The 20,493-nt window shown below is 42.0% G+C and overlaps 1 protein-coding gene and 1 pseudogene across 1 annotated transcript; both read right to left on the bottom strand.

Annotated features, from left to right (window-relative positions):
• Positions 1-893: 893 nt before the first annotated feature.
• On the bottom strand, positions 894-7,572 carry LOC117526033 (microfibril-associated glycoprotein 4-like). The gene is made up of 5 exons (XM_034188023.1): positions 7,354-7,572; positions 5,825-6,019; positions 2,923-3,019; positions 2,655-2,822; positions 894-1,689 (listed from the first exon to the last, which is right to left on the bottom strand). The coding sequence occupies exons 1-5, from the start codon at positions 7,363-7,365 to the stop codon at positions 1,415-1,417; spliced, it is 747 nt and encodes a 248-aa protein (XP_034043914.1). The 5' UTR covers positions 7,366-7,572; the 3' UTR covers positions 894-1,414.
• A 3,279-nt stretch (positions 7,573-10,851) lies between these two features.
• Positions 10,852-15,532, bottom strand: LOC117525821 (annotated as a pseudogene).
• Between the last annotated feature and the right edge of the window lie 4,961 nt (positions 15,533-20,493).

Below are 20,493 nucleotides of genomic sequence, written 5' to 3'. Positions count from 1 at the left end.
ACGAACTGGAGTCAGGTCGAGACCCCGATGAGGACGACAAGCATGCAGATGAGCTTCCCTGAGACGGTTTCTAACAGTTTGTCCAGAAATTCTTTGGTTATGCAAACCGATTGTTTCAGCAGCTGTCCGAGTGGCTGGTCTCAGACGATCTTGGAGGTGAACATGCTGGATGTGGAGGTCCTGGGCTGGTGTGGTTACACGTGGTCTGTGGTTGTGAGGCTGGTTGGATGTACTGCCAAATTCTCTGAAACACCTTTGGAGACGGCTTATGGTAGAGAAATGAACATTCAATACACGAGCAACAGCTCTGGTTGACATTCCTGCTGTCAGCATGCCAACTGCACGCTCCCTCAAATCTTGTGACATCTGTGGCATTGTGCTGTGTGATAAAACTGCACCTTTCAGAGTGGCCTTTTATTGTGGGCAGTCTAAGGCACACCTGTGCACTAATCATGGTGTCTAATCAGCATCTTGATATGGCACACCTGTGAGGTGGGATGGATTATCTCAGCAAAGGAGAAGTGCTCACGATCACAGATTTAGACTGGTTTGTGAACAATATTTGAGGGAAATTGTGTATGTGGAAAAAGTTTTAGATCTTTGAGTTCATCTCATACAGAATGGGAGCAAAACCAAAAGTGTTGCGTTTATAGTGTGTAAGTAAATGTAAGTAGAAACCGTTTTAAAAGCAGATTAACATATGCATTCGGTTCTAAGACAGTGGTTGGTATTACAGGTAAGCTCCCATCATGGAGCTAACTGGGCAAGTCCCTATAATTTATCCACAAATTTATATGAATCCATTGCAATAATTAAATAATTAGAGCACATTTAGTTCTCAGACTGCATTTATTTTAGGAATTATTTCATGCACTTTTCACTGAAAATCTATTCAACCCATATACTTTTAGAATATCTACCAGTGTTTATCAGGTTATAATGTTCCTTCAGATAAATATACCAGCAGATCTGTAAGATTTTGTATTAATAACTGATCACCTCCAGCTACTTACATTAAAGTCAACATTTCCAGAGGAATATCTTGTTTTGCCGCAGTAGGACGTCTTTTTTGTTGCAGCTTTGACAGTTACGAGTGTCTCCGTGTAGGACGACGTCAACCGACTTGTTGACGCTGGAGGCGCGTTTTGGTGTTGAAAGGCTGGCAGGGCTGGCAGAAGGCCTTCACTAGAAAAATGCTTCAATTCAATACATTTACAACACATGAAAGTTTCAGTAACTCAGAGCAGATGAAATATGTGATTATTTTGAAGCAAAATAGCCAAGTAACAATAAAAAATGCATCTTAAAGTAGTCTAGATTGAAAAATGTCAGATTTCTCCTTTGATTACTAAGTTATGACTGGAAAGCGAAGAAGATGCATTAAAACATAACAATTACTGCTAAGAAGAAGTCATCAGATTGTGTTACATGGACATTTAGCAATAGGTCTTATCTTCAAGGAAATAGTCTTGAGAGAGTAGTTTGTCCCCATCCATGAATGACAAATGACATGGACGTTATTAAATGCGATGGCACCGTGAGGCGCGTACATGCCAGTTGGATTTGCCGAGTGACAAGCGTTGTACCAGAATCCACCAAGAAAATGCTGAGCACAGTTTTTGGGCCACAAGTCCTGGTCTTTGTCAAACATGGTAAGTTTCATGTTATTTACCTCGGCCAAACTGTCACCTACAAGATGAAAGAAGAAGTAGAAGTAAGACTTATCAAGCTGAGCTTTATAAGGGCCAAGAGGGTGCAGGCTTTCTTTGCAAAAGCCTGCACCCTCTTGGCCCTTTCTGGAACAAGTTGCCCACCCCTGCCCTAGGGTTTACCCTAGCGCCAGCCTCCAGCATGCATAAATTAAGCCAACATGGAGGTGAGTTATTTTTTTAACTAGCAGTTCCATGAATGGTCACTTGAGGCTGGCTCTGAAAATGAGTCACTTCCCATAGACCCCCATGTTAAAATTCCCAACTTTACAGCAGAAATGTCTACCAGCTGGTACAAAAACAGTTTTGGTCTCTATAGCTAGCTTTCCCATTCATGACAAATGTATTGGGGTGTTTAAAAAAAATCACTTTAAGATCTTTAAGCTATAAAGGTATGCATAATTAGGGGTGTGGCTGCTTTGAGTGACACCTGAGCTGTGTCCACGGCCCCGCGAGCAACTGCTAGCTGCTTTGGACTAACCATGTTTGCATTTCTGATCTGAAGTAATATGGTTTGCTGTTTGGTTAATTATATTTCATTTATGTCATGTTGTAGAGATTAGTTTTTGCTGTGAATTCACAAGGCATCATTTTAAAAAATTTAATAAAGAAGCCTGAATTTTTGTTTTTAAATTTAATGTCATTAAAAAAAATCAGATGTGTAAAAGCTCAAGGGTGCACTAACTATTTCATGACTGTTCTACTTTGCCATCAAAAAGTTTTCAAACTGTTTCTTTTCAATGTCTCTGGAACCAAAGTGCCACATGGCCAAACTGATGCTCCATCACGATGTTGGTTCTGATTTTAGCTTTTCTAATCTTTTTGGTTTTCACAGTTGGAAACCAATTTGGGTTCAAAACAATAGATAAAATTTCCAAATTGATTCATAAACCTGCGCAAAACATTTTCCGAGTTACATGGAAATGCTTGATTAGCGAAGCTCACCTGCAGCTCCACTAACATAGCTGCCCAAGTTTAGCTGATAGCCGGTGATCTCTGGACCAATTGAGAAGGAAGAGTAGCTGGTGTGAGCCGTGTATCCTTCCCAGGACTCCATGTCCACCCGTAACTCATTCTTCTTCCTCATTGTCAGAACAAGGATGTTCTCAAGCCCTTTGAAGATGTAAATGGTGGGTTCATTTCACTTCCAAAAATAACGTATTATTGCTCAACCTCAAGCAACAACTAAGGCGCCTGGTTTTTAAGAACTGACTGAGCCAGTATTCCCCCGCCACATTCCCAAATCCAGTTTTATAGTGAGCCCAGGGTCTGTAAAAGTTTTCAGTCCCATCTATCCTCCTGGTGAAGACCTAATAAGGAAGATGAAGACAAGTCAAGGTCAACAAAATGCATGTACAATTGACTGATGCACATTCAGATAAGAAGTTAATATTTATATTTTACAGGAAGCCTTTAAGATCATCAAGTGTGATTTGGGTGACAACATGCAACACCTCTAGGGGGTACAAAGTGCTCCCCCCCCCACAATCCAGGTAGTGTGAAGGTGTAGATCTAGGAGGGTAAGTGATTAGGGCCTTGAGTGTCAGAATGATCCGAAATGGCACCGCACCACACCACAGAACCACCTTGGGTCCTGAATAGCAACCACTGAGGCAGACCGGTCCATCCCCACCTCTCAAAAGAGGCCATCAATCAGCCAAAGTCAGGTGAAGTGTGGAGGTCACCTGACCTACTCCAGCTGCTGGGATGCTCAACACTGAGGCACCTGCGTGCTGGATCAAGACCAGATAAATGATCCACACATTCAAAATTTCACAGTTGATGTTCCTTCACAATGCAAGTGATACTCCCCATTTCAGTCTCTCTAAGTAACCACTCATTTGATACAGTCATTCCAGTGGTACACAAACGATCTCATACCAAAGACATCAAATCATCACCTGAGCTCACTGGTTAGTCTCCATGTCTCAACCACCCGGACCGTAAAGGCATCTTTGCTTGTCACTTGGTCTTCTGCAATGGTATCAGCATGAACATATGCCTCTGATCAAGAGGTTTTCAGGTGAGGAAAAGAATTGTCATGCAAAGTGTCAAAGTGCACAAGTGGATTATTTATGGGAGCAGCTGTCAGGCACCATAGCTCCCTGAGGTGAAGCATTTGAATGCCTCTTTTTGCACTTCCTGCACCCTGAAACACCCAATCTTCTCTATATCCCACTATAGCCAGCCCCACCTTGGTACTCCCCATTTGCAAACCTGGGGTGGAAGAAAGCCAACCTAAAAATATGGTAAAAAACAAGAGTTATTACTGTCTGGTATTTTGAGTTTTGTTTTTTCATTAATTTTTTGAGGATTTTGTTGGTCCATTGGGCAAGTGTGCTGACCTTAGACCACTTTCTGGTGGTCTTTTAGGTATGCACGCTTGAGCTTAGACCAGTTTTTGGTGGTCTATTAGGTACTGTATGTTCACTTGAGCTTAGACCAGTTTTTGGTGGTCTGTTAGGTACTGTATGCTCACTTGACCTTAGACCAGTTTTTGGTGGTCTATTAGGTACTGTACATCACTTGACCTTAGACCAGTTTTTGGTGGTTTATTAGGTACTGTACATTCACTTGAGCTTAGACCAGTTTTTGGTGGTCTATTAGGTACTGTACATCACTTGACCTTAGACCAGTTTTTGGTGGTTTATTAGGTACTGTACGTTCACTTGAGCTTAGACCAGTTTTTGGTGGTTTATTAGGTACTGTACATTCACTTGACCTTAGACCAGTTTTTGGTGGTCTATTAGGTACTGTACATCACTTGACCTTAGACCAGTTTTTGGTGGTTTATTAGGTACTGTACGTTCACTTGAGCTTAGACCAGTTTTTTGGTGGTCTATTAGGTACTGTACATTCACTTGACCTTAGACCAGTTTTTGGTGGTCTATTAGGTACTGTACATTCACTTGACCTTAGACCAGTTTTTGGTGGTCTATTAGGTACTGTACATCACTTGACCTTAGACCAGTTTTTGGTGGTTTATTAGGTACTGTACGTTCACTTGAGCTTAGACCAGTTTTTTGGTGGTCTATTAGGTACTGTACATTCACTTGACCTTAGACCAGTTTTTGGTGGTCTATTAGGTACTGTACATTCACTTGACCTTAGACCAGTTTTTGGTGGTCTATTAGGTACTGTATGTTCACTTGAGCTTAGACCAGTTTTTGGTGGTCTATTAGGTACTGTATGTTCACTTGACCTTAGACCAGTTTTTGGTGGTCTATTAGGTACTGTATGTTCACTTGACCTTAGACCAGTTTTTGCTGATCTATGGTAACATGTGCACTTGACCTGAGAACAGTTTTTGGTGGTCTATGGGAGCATGCACACTTGACCTTAGAGCAGTTTCTGGTGGTCTATATGTGCACTTGACTTTACACCAGTTTTTGGTGGTCTATTAGGTGTGTACACTTGACCTTGGACTAGTTTTTGGTTGTGTATTAGGTATGTATACTTGACCTTGGACTAGCTTTTGGTGGTCTTTTAGGTATGTGCACTTGACCTTAGACCACTTTTTGATGCTCTATGGGGCATGTGTGCTTGTTCTCAGACTAAAGGTTTAATGGTCTTTTGGGGGTTCTGCTGCCTCATGATACCAGTGGTCGGGCATCTTGTCCGACCCCACCTAATTTTTGACCAACACACTCGGGCCTGCACAAATATGTCCAATATACTTACAGGATGTGGCGGCTCGGTGTGAAATGGACAAGTACATGAGTTAGACAGTAGCAATGACACACGCGCTGTGCTCTGCTTTGTGCTTGGTAGAAGAAAGAACCTTAAGAAATGTAAAGAGTATATCATCATACTGTCTCAAGCAGGCCTCCTGCAAAAATTGCACAAAGGAGAGTAGTGAGGGAAGCCACCAAGTGACTTATAACAATTCTGAAACAGTTTATTTATTTTGTTTTTGCCTGTTATGTCACCAGTCACATTTTCACCGTGGAATGCTGCAGAGAAAGTCATCATTTCAAAGAACACATCAAATCTAAGCTTCACTCTGCCACATACCTTCAAGCAAAGTCAAGCATCTGTGTCACATGTTTCCATCTAAAAGACTTCCTGGTCTGCACACGTTTATGAACCTCTGGAGAAATGTGAAAGGTACTAACAGTCCATCTCCCCCCGTCAGTGGCCATGTCACAGTAGACCTGAATGGGTGTGGTCGGGCCACCTGGGAAGATGGTGCACACGCCGCTGGGGCTGCGGTTGTTGTGACGATAGATGTCGTCACAGTCGACGGGCAAAAAATAAGAGTCTGATTGGACTGAGGCCACAAGAAATACCAGGACACCAGCTAATGGACCCTGGACACGAGGTGAGACAGGCAGACAGACAGACAGACAGAAAGACAGACACAGGCAGATTAGAATCAAAAGAACCTTATGCATTTGTTTCTTATATGACTAAAATATGCAGCATTGACTTTTTAAAGATAGTTAAACTTATGTAAACAGTACCATTTAGATGAAAACAGTAATATGCCGAACTGGCATTTCTGAGTACGTAATATTTCTAATTTCATATTCAGAGTACTGGACAGTACCGGGCAGAAATTAATTGCTGATTGGGATCAATTCTGTGAAACATAATGACAAGCTGATAAATGTCTTCATAACTTTGCATTCTGTGCTGTAATGGGGATCATACGCCAAAAAAGATGGAAAAGTACATGCTTCAGCATTTCCCAAAGGATTTTTAAAAATGTTTTATTTATCATTATTATGATAGTCAATGGAAAAATTGTGAGGTGCTTAGAAATGCAAGAGCAGTGTGGAAAAAACAACAACTGGTCACTATTTTATAAAAAATTAGTAGTTCATTTAAAACAATTACTTAAGTTTTATTTTATTTAAGGATATTGGCTGGTTTGTGGGTTTTATTTGTACTTGATGTTCAATTTTAATTGTTCATATGAATGCAACATTTTGTTTTATTGTCCTGTCTAGATGTTTTATTATATATTTATTGTATACACATTATAATTTTTTTTTTCAACATGAGCACTGTATTCAGTCCCCCATGAAATTTGCTTCTGCCACTTACGGAAATTTTACTCAGGAATGCAAAGTGCGAATACGGCGCATCCAGAAATTATTCACAGCACTTCACTTTTTCCACATTTTGTCATGTTACAGCCTTATTCCAAAATGGAGTAAATTTTTTTTTTGTCCTCAAAATTCTACACAAATGACACTATAAAAATAGTTTTTAGATTTTTGTAAGTTTATTAAAAAAAAATTGAGAAGTCACACGTATATAAGTATTCACAGCCTTTGCCATGAAGCTCAAAATTGAGCTCAGGTGCATCCTGTTTCTGTTGATCATTGAAATTAATTTGACTGGACATGATTTGGAAAGACACACACCTTTCTACATATAAGGTCCCACAGTTGACAGTGCATGTCAAAGCACAAACCAAGCATGAGGTCAAAGGAATTGTCTGTAGACCTCTGAGACAGGATTGTCTCGAGGCACAAATCTGGGGAAGTGTACAGAAATATTTCTGCTTCCAAATCTTCCATATTTGTACAATTTTAAAGCTTAAGCTGAATCCAGCATGGTGTTGGCTTTGGAGCATCAACACTTTAAAAATGCACTTTTGTTGGTTGTAGTGTATATGCAGAGTTTAGTGTCTTACCTGCAGGGGCATGGTGATCAAAGGTTCACTGCGTGACTGTTTCAGGTCAGTCTGTTGAAACAAACTGGAAGCACGGACAAATCTCCTATGTTGATGTTTGCATATTAGAAAAGCTCTCGCTTTTCACAAGTCCAGCCCACAGCATTCTTATCTGCTGACCCACTCTCCGGTTACCATCCTGTGTGTTCAACTCCTGGACACAGAACACACCTTCTGCATGACTGCCAAGTTGTTTGATTGATTAGTTCCACCAGTTTTTGCAGATTTTGCAAAAATGAGGTGATCTTTGTTTTTGCGCTTGCAGATAATATTCTTCAAAGGATGTTTAGGAAGTCTACAACCAGCTTGGTCAAAATGACAAATCATAGGCTGCAGGCTACCAGTGGATTGTGTGCACCCCCCTCACATGTTTTTTTAACCATTAGCATGTCTTCAATATGAAATAGACTTGTAAATTTTATTATTGGACGTTCTACCAGAAACATACATGTCCACTTTAAAAAAAAAATCTTGGAAGAAAAAGAAAATCTTATTCTTGAATCCGATCATCGACTCATACAGAGGACATGTTGCACTATGAGAAACATATATCATGTTTTTATGGTATAGTAGTTAACTGTGATGCCTCACAGAGACAATGTTCTCAAGATGTGTTTTTATCTCTATATGTGGCCCTGCGTTGGACTGGCATCCACGCTGTACTGCCCTTCTCACCCAGTGACTGCTGGGATAGGCTCCAGCCGCCTGTGACCCTTATCTGGAATAAGTGGGTTTGGATAATGCATGAATGGATTCCAGTCTTAAAATGTCAGGCCCTGTCACAGACAACTTTTTGTTGTGAAAGTGTAGGTACACGGACCCACAACAGGGGGCGCAATGAACGGACAATGGAGAAAGGTAAAGAACAAGTTTTACTGTTGTGAGATGAGCACAACTAATACAACAATTAACAATTTGGAGGTGTAAGCCGAAATCTGCTGGTGTCGTGTGGGCAGGCCCGAAGGTAGGAGACGTCCGTCCTAGTCGAACCGGAACCACCCTGATCTCCTCTGCCACCGAAACCCAGAAGTACTGGAACCGCCAAGTCCCGAATTCCCAGGTGGCCACTGCCTTCGCTCGTCGGATCCGGTACTGCTGGCGGAAAAGAGCACAAACACACAGGTAGGGATGCGACCGCACCCAGTAGATGGAGAGGGGCGAAGCCGCCTCCACCTCTTGTTACACTGAAGCAGGAAAGGGGAGTACTTATCCAAACACTTGGTCTCCAATAGTCCGCTGTCCTGAAAGGTTTATCAAGTATTGTCAAAAACACAGAATATGCTGCAGAGGCGATTACCTTAAACTCAAGGCGATATCTCGGCACTGAGGTGGAGACGCTGTCCTGCTGATATACCTCCGTGCTGAGTGCAGTCAGCTGTGTCCAGTAATGGGTGACAGCTGTCACCCTGGCTGCTCTCGTCGGCGGCAGCGCCCTCTGGTGCCTGGAGCCCGCACTCCAGGCAGGGCGCCCTCTGGTGGTGGTGGGCCAGCAGTACCTCCTCTTCAGCGGCCCACACAACACTTTTATTATGTTTGAATGGTTTCTTCACAAATTTCTTTGACCCAAGCAGCATTTTCCCATTGATCATGTCACTGTTTGGATCTAATGTGTTTTGTTTTGTTTTGTTTTATTGCTATAAGAAATATAAGAAACGTTTCTGTCTTCTAAAGTAGAAGGTAAGCATAAAATAACTGACAGTCACAAATATAGTTGTAAAAAAACCTGATGTTTTCATGAGACTTTTCAAGCACATAATGGCTGATATATATATATATATATGATCAGACCTACATGGATAAAGAGGATAATTCATCAACATTTTCTCAAACTGTAATTTTTTGACAATAATGTACTGTGTGACAGAACTGATAGTGGTGTGGCAGGACTTGCGTTACAGCTTTTGTTGTTGCAAAAATGCCGTTTTGTGTTCTTTACTTACTTATCATAGCATGGCCAGATACAAGATTCACATACTAACTCAGCAAGGTAAAAGAGGACTTATACTCAAAACCATTGTCTATGGGCATAAAATGCTTCAAATTTACACTGTAATATCTGTTAATTCAAACAATATGGTCTTAAGCCAATGGAGCTTTTAACCAAATTGTTTCATAATATCTTGGAAAGTGAGAGGATGCCTGAGGAGTGAAGACGAAGTGTGCTGGTTACTATTTTTAAGAACAAGGGTGATGTGCAGAGCTGCAGGTAAAGGTTTGTGAGCAGCAACATGGTTTTATGCCAAGAAAGCACTGCAGATGCAATGTTTGCAGTGAGAGTATTGGTGAAGTATAGAGAAGGCTAGATGGCATTACATTGTGTGTGTGTGTGTGTGTGTGTGTGTGTGTGTGTGTGTGTGTGTGTGTGTGTGTGTGTGTGTGTGTGTGTGTGTGTGTGTGTGTGTGTGTGTGTGTGTGTGTGTGTGTGTGTGTGTGTGTATATAGAAAAAGCTTCTGGCAGGGGCCAAGAGAAGCATGAGGACATTTGAAGCAGCAGAGAAGTATGTGAGGATGGTGCAAGTTATGTACAAGGACAGTGTGACAGCAGTGAGATGTGCCGTAGGAATAACTGATGCATTCAAGGTGGAGGTGGGAGTACACCAAGGATTGGCTCTGAGGTTAACAAAGTAGATCAAACAGGAGTCTCCATGGACTATGATGTTTGCAGATGACATTGTGATCTGTAGTGAGATTAGAGAGCAGGTTCAGTGTAGCCTGGAGATGTGGAGGTATGCTCTGGAGAGAAGGGGAATGAATGTCAGTAGGAGAAAGATGGAGTACGTGTGTGAATGAGAGGGAGCCCAGTGAAATAGTGCGGTTGCAAAGAATAGGGGTGGTGAAAGTAAAGAAACAGTGGCACTAGTGGCTGGAAATGCTGTCATTTTCTTTGGTAGTGATAAGGATGGATAAGATTAGGAATGAACATAGAGGGAGAGCACAGGTAGCATGGTTTGGAGACAAAGTTAGAGAAGTGAGATTGAGATGGTCTGGATATGTGCAGAGGAGGGACCAGGATCACAGCAGGGTTAGTAATATGAGGTTATCTTTGTTTTTGTTTTTGCAGATAATATTCTTCAAAGGATTCTTTAGAAATCTTGCAACCAGCCTTGCAAAAATACCTAAACATGGGCTGCAGGCTATCAGTGGCCTGTGATAACACACTCCACCCACATTTTAACTTTTTTTTTAAAGTATTAGCATATCTTGAATACAAAATAGAACTGTAGCATTCAATATACACATAAGGATGCAGCTGCTGTTATGGTGTGATATGATGACCATGTTAGTGACATGTTAAATAGATTTAATGCAGCAATGAATAAACATTTGTTGGACATATTTTAGCGTATGTATTATTGGAATGTTTAGGAGGTTTTACTGGTTAAAGACAAGATAGGGGAAAAAAGGTTGAAACACACGACTATCCATCAGAATTTTCAGTTTGACTAAGCAGGTGTGTGGTCAGGTGATTTTAGGTAGGCGGGGTTTGAGGTTAGTAGGAGATGCTGACACAGGAGCATGACTGACAGTTAAAGAAAACCTCAGAGAAGAGGAAGACACTGTATCAGTGAAGGGTGCACAGATACACGGGAAAAGAGGAATCCTGAATTCATCAGGAGCTCATGTCAGATACCGAGAAAAATCAAAGCCAAAAGAACAAGAAAGCAAGGCCGGCCTCAGCAGAAAGGTTGATTCTTTCCGTTCCTCTCACTGTCTCTTTTCCCTTTAATAATCTCCCTGTCAAGCTTGTGGTTGTGTTTTTGGCGACGTGTAATCCATGTTAATAAATGGATGTTGAGAGGTCATCACAATGTAGCCAGAGGGGAAGGAGACGAGCCGCCAGAGAAGCACTTTTATCCAAACTAGTCCACTTATCCAATCCAATTATAAACCCATCCATCCTTCCTTCCTTCCTGGAGCAGATCTGGATACCAGGGTAGCTACAGGATTTCTTCCGCACTACATTCCATCCATCCATCCATCCATCCATCCATCCATCCATCCATCCATCCATCCATCCATCCATCCATCCATCCATCCATCCATCCATCCATCCATCCATCCATCCATCCATCCATCTCTTTCTTTCTTTCATCCTTCCTTTCTTTTTTCTTTCCTGAACTGATTTTTATAATGGGGTGGATATAAGATTTCTTTCCCTCTTCTTTTAATGTTGTCCGACAAACATACACTTTGGCGCTAATTTTCAACCAACCCAGTTGTCATTTTCACACCCATCATCCTTGTTCTTTAAACAGCAAATGCATTTGCACTCATCTGCGTGCCCATGGCCGTGTTGCAGTGATGCATGGGTCCATTTACAAACAACCCAAACTTGCCCAATGCTTAAAAGTTCAACCTGACAGTGACTCCAATCAGGAATATTTCTAAAGACAAAATGACACCCAGCCCACTACCTGACCCGCAAAATGCCATCACAATAAGTGCACAGACTGTGAGCAGGATCCGGTTTTGTGAAGCAGTACCAGGGGAAATAGACTGAAATGACAGCTTTGTACTCAAACTAATCAAAGTCAAAAACAGTGGCGACAGATGAGGCAATTTAGACCCGTCCACTTAGTTCAAAGGGGTAGATTTTAGCCCACCCATATGAGGTGGTTTAAGCCTGTTTGTCCTGGTCTGAGGCAAGATCTTGCTGGTGTGTAACAGCTTGCTTCCCCTCTTCCACTTCTCTTTTAACTCATTAATGGTCCTGTTGTTGCCATGCAAACTCTTCACTCATTAAGCAATCTGATCCCATATTTGAAAAACAAACCATTTAATTCTATTTGCACCCATAAGTCAACCATTCATGCATTTTATAAGCTAAAGTGTACATACATACATCTTCAACTGCTTATCCAGGATCAGATCACGGGGGCAACAGCTCTGGCAGGGGACCCTAAACTTCCCCTTCCTGGATCATATTAATCACCTCTGACTGGAGGATGCCAAGGTGTTCCCAGGCCAGTGTGGAGATATAATCTCTTCACCTAGTTCTGGGTCTTCCCCGGGGTCTCTCCCAGATGGGCGTGCCTGGAACACCTCCCTAGGAGGCATCCTTATGAGATGCCCGAACCACCTCAGCCGGCTCCTCTCAATGCAAAGGAGCAGCGGCTCTACTCCGAGCTCTCCACAGATGACCGAGCTTCTCAACCTATCTCTAAGAGAGACACCAGCCACTCTCCTGAGGAAACACATTTCAGGCACTTGCACCCACGATTTAGTTCTTTCAGTCATGGCCCAACCCCTCATGACTGTAGGTGAAAGTAGGAACAAAGATTGATTGATTGATACTGCAAATTGATAGACTGTCTCAACAGTACGGTAGAGCTAATATAACGCCATCCCTGCTGCGCTGATTCTCTGGCCACTCGTATTCTTCTTCACCCATTAAAAATGAAATGGAGTTGAAAACGAAAACAAAGCACAAACTTATGAAAAAATACAAATGCTGTTGTTTCTGTCACTGACTGGAGCCACAGGCCAGATCTGTTTAACTGTGAATGAGCAGCTTTAAACGCCAGTGCAACACCCAGAGGTGCACATTAACAAATGTGCTGCAATATTTCAGTGCACCACTGGATGGCACTGTCTGTCTTCTCTCTGTCTGCATCCTCTCCTCCCTCCCTGTGCTGCTGTCACTTTCCCTTCATCTCCTCGCCGTGTGAAGGAGGAAGATTAGAATCGCCAAAAAGCACAATGAGGATTACAGGATCAATGGTGGAGGCAGTCTCTTTCCCCTCCATCTCTTTTTCCAGGTCTGCTGGTTTGTTTTGTCGTCCTCTCAGTGTGTCGCCCACTCACACTGTGTGATCTGTATTTTCACCTTCTGCTCTTTGAGTCACTCACGGCTTCTGGTTGTGTCAGAAAACCAGAACGAGAGAGCAACACCAGCGTGCACCAACCAAAAGCTTCATCTCCGAGATCCGACAGATTCAACACAACCTGCATGCAAATATAATCACAATGTGCAACAACCCCAGCCGGGCTCAGCTGTGGCACACACACACACACACACACACACACACACACACACACACACACACACACACACACACACACACACACACACACACACACACACACACACACACACACACACAGTGATGTGCACATTTGCAATGACAAGTGGAACCAAAGAGGCTCGTTTGTGCAGCTCACAGAGAGCTGTGCAACAAAACTGTGCAGAAACATTCGTCAATAAACTCTGATACAAACAACAGTGGGCGTGCACGCGTGTGCGCGTGTGCATGAGTGAGAGGGCCTCATCTTTTATGTATGAGTGTTTGTTTAGCTGCTTTTGCAGCTGTGTCTGGATTACGTCCCATCTCAGTTGCACACAAATGACTAATAACCCTTCCTGCCAAATTTAAACACACACCACAAACACACACACGTGCACATCAATTAAAACAGCTCCAGCATCATTACAACATTCAAACAATCAATTTGGAACCATAAGGGGACATGAGCATTTGTCTGGCTTGTCGGTGCATGAAAACAAGAGGCACTTGAGTGGCCTAATGTCCCCGCCAACATTTCGGTATGGTAGAATTTTGCTGATTAGGCGATTATCATCATTCCAGCTGTTGCAACACAATGTATACATATACACAGTGTGAATATGAAGGCTCTGTAATAAAGCATTTTTGTTGAATGATAAAATGCAAACATATGTACCAAACGTCAGAATGTAATTAGCTAAACTAATTTCAAGGGGACATCAATTGTGTAAGCATGTACATGGTGTAAGTATCAAGTGTTTATTTTATATTGCTAATGAGTTGATGTGCTTACAAGGAAAATTACATAGTATTTATCGCTATGCAAATACATAGGCATCGAACAACTCTAGGCTACAGTTAATTCTTTTGACCCCAGGTGGTATCTATGGGGTAAGTATCAAGTGTCTACTGTGTGTTGTTAATGAGTTCATCTGCTTACAAGAAAAAAAAATACACAGTGTTCATTGTTATGCAAATTTATAGGCCTCTAACAAATCCAGGGTGCAGTTAATGGTAAATGGGCTGCATTTATATAGCACTTTTCCATCTGCATCAGACGCTCAAATCGCTTTACTATAATGCCATACAAGGCACCTACTACACACCGGGAGCAACTAGGGGATTAAGGACCTTGCCCAAGGGCCCTTAGTGATTTTCCAGTCAGGCTGGGATTTGAACCAAGGATCCTCTGGTCTAAAGCCCAATGCTTAACCACTAGACCATCACCTCCCCTATTTTTTAGCTTTCACCAACTTTAACCATAATGCAGAATCAATTTATACACGTTTCACACAAACTTTACAAACAGTAATGTAACTGTGTGCATTAATATCTGAATACAAACATATTATCGAAACAGAAGGAGGCCAGATGGAGTTCAGTAAAATGTAATTCAAAATAAACCTAAAAAAAAAAAGTCCATTATTTCACATATGAATTTCTGGTGGAACTCTGAGTGCAGGGTGTCGTTAATGAAATGTTTCTCCTTCCGTGCTTCATCCATTCCCTCGGCACACTTCTTGAACATGACATCGTCATCCCACCGTCTCTTCACCCTGAATGTGTTCTGATTCTGGTTCGTCTGCTGCTGCCCTGCCAAATTCAGCAGCAGATTTCCACTCAAAATATTCTCCATGCGACTCCTCTCCTCCTCTGCCTTTTGCTCCTGTTCCTTGCGTTCTTGCTCCTCAATATGCTCCTTCTTGATCTTCTCCAGCTCTGCCTGAAGAGCTGCAGTGTCGTCGTCATCGCTGTCCTCCTCAGAGTCCTCGTCTTCATCCTCATTGGTCAGGGGGGGTCATCTGCATCAAGATTGGCTGCAGGAATCTGATCCAGTCTGGGCTTCTTGGAAGATGATGAAGAAGATGAAGACGATGTGGTGTGCTCTCTTGGACCCCTCTCTCTGGTCTTTTCACATGCAACCACATGCTCTCTCTCCTCCAACTCTCTGCGGAAGTCACGGGCACGTACCTCCTCTGGGACATCCTGGGTATGTTGCCTATACTTAATCTTAGTATGACCCGGAAGATCACAACTTGAATACTGCTTGGACAGTGCACTTAAGTCCCCCTCTCCTTTACCCCTCCCTCCTCTCGCTGGCTCGAACATTGGTCTTGCCACAGTAGTCATCTTTGTTGGCTAAAATGAAGCAGTCACTTCTTTACTCCCCAGGAGGTAGTTATGGGGTAAGTATCAAGTGTCTACTGCATTCTGTTAGTAAGTTGATCTGTTTACAAGAAAAAAATTAATCATCCATCCATTTTTAAATCCACATATTCTAGTTAAGGGTGACAGGAATACAATTACTCACCTAGGGTCTGAAATCCTAATCCCCTTTGAAGTTGTCTCCTGCGGACTGCACACATTTCTCTCAGCAGTTCTGCCATTGTTGGAAGCATTTCTGGAAAGCCTCCTTTGGAATGGTTCCCAGCTGGGTTGTCATGTTCACGACTTGAATTGAGTCCCTTTTAGTGTTGTTTTGATGTTGGATAATGGCCAAAAATCAGGTGGAACAATGCCAGGAGAGTAGGGAGCCTGACAAATCACAGGAATCCTGTGTTTGGCTGGGAAAGCCTGAGTCAGCTGAGCAGAATGGGCGGGTGCATTGTCATTCCCCACCCACAAATCTGGTCATTTGCATCTCACAGCATCACAAAGGTGATGTAGGACCTCTCGATAATACCCGTTAATAATATTTTAGCCTTCTGGTGTGTACTCATTGTACACCGCCCCACAGGAGACTAAGAAATGGTCAACTTGACTTTGACATTGCTGTGCACCTGCCATGCTTTCTTTGAGCTCTGTGATGTTGGATGTGTAAATTGCAATGACTGAAATTTACTTTCCAGGTCGTACCCATGAACCCGTGTCTCATCAACATGACGACGGTGTTCAGGAAGTCGGGGTTGTTGTTTGCACACTCCACATTCCCAAATCCTCGGTCAAAACAGAATGTACCAAACCGGTGCTTATCCACACCTCGTCCACATGTTCTTACGACATAATGCCCTATATAATACCTACATTGTTGCAGAACATAAAAACTGAATAGTTTAATTGTTGTGACTCACAGTTGGTGCCCAGGAATGCACTTGTTCGTGTGCATGTGTTTTGGTGTGTGCACCCACATATGTCTGGGACAGAACACAATCATCTGTTGCTGACCAAACACCTTATACGTCCTGTGTCCCGCCGAGATACAAGCTGCCACATACAAACACACAGTGTGTGATTTCGGCATTAAAGAAGACGCCGGTTTATCTTCCTGAATGAGGCTACAAGCTGCAACAGCCTTGATTCTTAAAAAACGAAACAAAACACAGTTTAATCCTAAAACTGAATTCTAATCCTAAACCTTTACAATAACTAATACAGTCTTAAAGGGGTCATATTGCAGCAGAATATGGTTTCACGTTACACATCCTCAAAGTCCTACAATCCTCTGTCTCTATGTGGCAACAGCCACTGTGAAGACATTTTAGGTCTCACTCTGAAGGCACATCTGGACTTGTGCTGGTTCCATGAGACACCACAAACCCCAAGCAACAGTATTCTCCATTATCCATTCCACCCAACTCCTGTCCATATCTCTGAGATTGAAGCCTTTACCTAAACAATAAATGACAGTCTGTATGTTGCCACTGTTTGTTTTTAAGGTCACCAACTGTTGTTGGTGTGTCTCTTTATTAAATATCTCCAAAACGAATAGAGGAATTTTTAACAAATTTTGTACATTAATTAAGTCACAGCTAAAAATGAACCCATTACATTTTCATGTTCAGAGATCAAACATCAAGATGACAGGAAAAGGTCAAAAATTTTGCGCATTGAAAATAGATAGCAGGGAACTTATTTGTAAGCCTTGTAACTCATGAGTGAGATCCGTGGTTAATGTTTGACATGAACAGAAAGTCATATGTGACCTTTCAAAATATACCATCACATTTCACCTTGAGTGACCTTGAATGTCACATTCGGTGTCATTGTACACACAATACCAGTCAAACATTTGGACCCACATTTCTCATTCACTTGAATGGGAAAGTGGGTCCAATGACTGGTGCTGTACAATACATTTGTACTCTGCACAAGCCCCAACCTCTGGTTCTGACAAAAGAAGCTGACACGGAAGTTGAAAAAAAAAAAAACAGTTCCATGAATGGCCACTTGAGGCTTGCTCCAAAAGGGAGTCACTCCCCATAGAGCCGGGGTGCCCAAGTTCGGTCATCGAGATCTACCTTCCTGACACTCTTAGTTGTCTCCCTGCTCCAACACACCTGAATCCAATGACAGACTCGTTAGCAGGCTTTTAATGAGTCTTTCAGGTCATCAAAGAAGTCTGTGCTTCAGTATTTCCACTGTGTGAAATTTTAACACTCTTAGCAGGTACTGGTAAGTTGGTGACATTAGGTCTGATGGTGGCACGTCAAGTTAAATCTACATGCCAAGTCCACAAAAACATGCATTAATCAAACACCCAAACCAAAGTTAGCCTGTTAGCTTTAGCTTGTTTGGGAACATTCGTCGGTCGTGCCCACACTCCACCTCTTTACCCATTTATGGGTTGGCTGGGAGTTAGGTGAAGTTAAGCAGTGCCAAGATCGCGGCATCCAGAATTGTTGTACTTGAGCTTCAAACGTGTTCTTCAGAAAACCTGTGGGGGAGGTCACAGAGGGTTTGTCCAGTATATATACAGTGTATGGTTCCGCATCTGAATTACAAAGTCCAGCAGGGACCAACTTCAGGTCTAGAAACAATGCCTTGGTCAGGGGCACTGAAGGGGCAGGAAACTACTGGAAAGTGCATGTATTGATTGATGCTGGGAGGAAATCAGAGTGTGTTGAGCAAACCCCCACAGTCACAGGGAGAACATGGAAAATCCACACAGAAAGCAACCTGACCCCGTTTTTGTTGCAAGGCAAGTAAACGAACCAGTGTTCCACTGTATCACTCTTCATCTTTTCAAAGTAAAGCACACACTGTACCTCATATTTCTTGACTAGCATCACCCATCAGTCATGGGTTTAATTCCCAAACCGCTTCTGTGAGACTGTATTTGAGACAAGTGTCCATGAGAGTTTGGTGGATCAATAACAGAGTGTCTTAAACCTATAAATGAGTCCAACGGGGGGAGCAAATGAGTCTATTTCCTGCCTAAACACATTTTTGTCCCAATAAGGTGAGGAATACAAACACACACACAAACACGCACACACACACACATGTTCACTGTCTTACATAATGAAAACAGAATGCCAAAAACACAACCATATCATCAAGTTCAAATGTCAAAAGGCGAATTCACACACACACACACACACACACACACACACACACACACACACACACACACACACACACACACACACACACACACACACACACACATACAGGTATAAAGTCATCGTTAATGTGTTTGTGTGTGTGTGATGCTCATTGATATGCATGGGTGAAGGCTTGTTATTGGTTCCTACGGGCCCGTTTGGGGTTAATTAGAGAGAGTAATGAGATAAGAAAGTGTGGGGGAGAGAAGCAGAGCTCTGATGGATGTGGGGAAAAGCGACAGAACCTCAATGAAGACAGACACTGAGGGAGAGAGAAAGATCAAATTATAGGATGAAAGAGATGGAGAGAGAAGGTAGCTAGGAAAGGATTTTACAGAAAGGAACTTCTCCATCGCACAGTAAATATCAGTAATAAAGTACATCATCGTCACACTGCAGGACTCTGCTGATTCAATTTGCATGATATATTTGCTGTCCCGTTCCAGTACGCCGCTCTGTGTCTACTATTTATTTATTCATTTATTCATTTCATTGCAGATCTGTAATTAGAAGAATTGGATTAAAGGGGGTCAATTCAAAACTGGCTCTGAAAAAAAAAAAAAAAAAGGAAAATAACAAGCTTTTTTAATCTTTAAAAATTTCAGAATTTCTTAAAGGTGGCAATTTTTGTGAGTAATTTCCATCAAGCCTCAACCTCCGGTACTGAAAAATGCCAAAACCTACATTTCCTTGAATGGCCTTTTTAGGTTCACTCCAAAAGGAAGTAAATCCCCATAGATCTCCATATTAAAAGTTCAATCTTTACTGCAGAAATAAACATGTTTGCTGCCTGGAACAAAAAGCAGCTGCAGTGTGGTGTTTGTGGCTGAGGGGTTGAGGCATGCACCACATCCTGAAGAATGCAGTTTGCAGCATCCCTTCATTCAAGTCTCAGAATAGGCAGCCTTTGCTGCATGTTTAGCCCCATCTTTGTACTCGCTATCATAGGAATTTTGGGGATGTTTGCAAAAGTATACATTTTTGAAAACTGCATAAAATAGCCATGCAGAAAATAGTTAAATTTTCCCAGAAGCTACCATGGTAGCCATCTTAGATTTATAGAAACTGCAGCTTAAAATGGGAGGTTAATTTTTGTATTTTTATATGTTTTGTACATGCAAAGTCATTTTTGCAATTAACACCACTGAATTTCCTTTCCCTGAAAATGTATACTTAGCCACCACAATTAAGCTAATTGAAAAAAAAAAAAAAAAAAAATCATTTTAAACCACAGTTATTACAAATCCAACATGGCGGTGGCTTCTGGAAAAATGTAACCATCCATTTTGTAATTGGCAATATCATTCACTTTCCAAAAATGTACATTACTAATATCCACAAAATTCAAACAAAATTACACAACAAACCTGACTATTCCCTGTTTCCCGTTCCTCCCACTCTCCTGTCATAAATAATGATAAATATCCAAAATATACATATGACGGGCTATTGAGCCAACATTTCTTGAGAAGGCATGAAGTTTTGATGTAATGGGCGCAATGTTGAGAAATGCTGATTTCGCAGAATGCAAAAGATGGAGAACGTCAGGCTCAAAAAATCTCAATCGCCCCCTCATATATATATTAAAATAGATAAATAAAAACTAGTTTCCCTGCTCATGACAACTGTATGGACAGCGCATTTTTATATAACTCATCTGTTTAAGCTATTTTAAGGCATAAAGCTATGAATAATTGCAGGGTGGTCACAGGTAATGCACCAGGTAAAGAGGCCCGCTACCAATGGCAGTTAGCTGCTGTGGGTTCCTGTGC

The sequence above is a fragment of the Thalassophryne amazonica genome, chromosome 15 (genome assembly GCF_902500255.1).
Source record: "Thalassophryne amazonica chromosome 15, fThaAma1.1, whole genome shotgun sequence".
NCBI lineage: Eukaryota > Metazoa > Chordata > Actinopteri > Batrachoidiformes > Batrachoididae > Thalassophryne > Thalassophryne amazonica.
The sequence above is the reverse complement of the archived record's forward strand: the minus strand, read 5'-3'. Positions and strand labels throughout refer to the sequence as shown.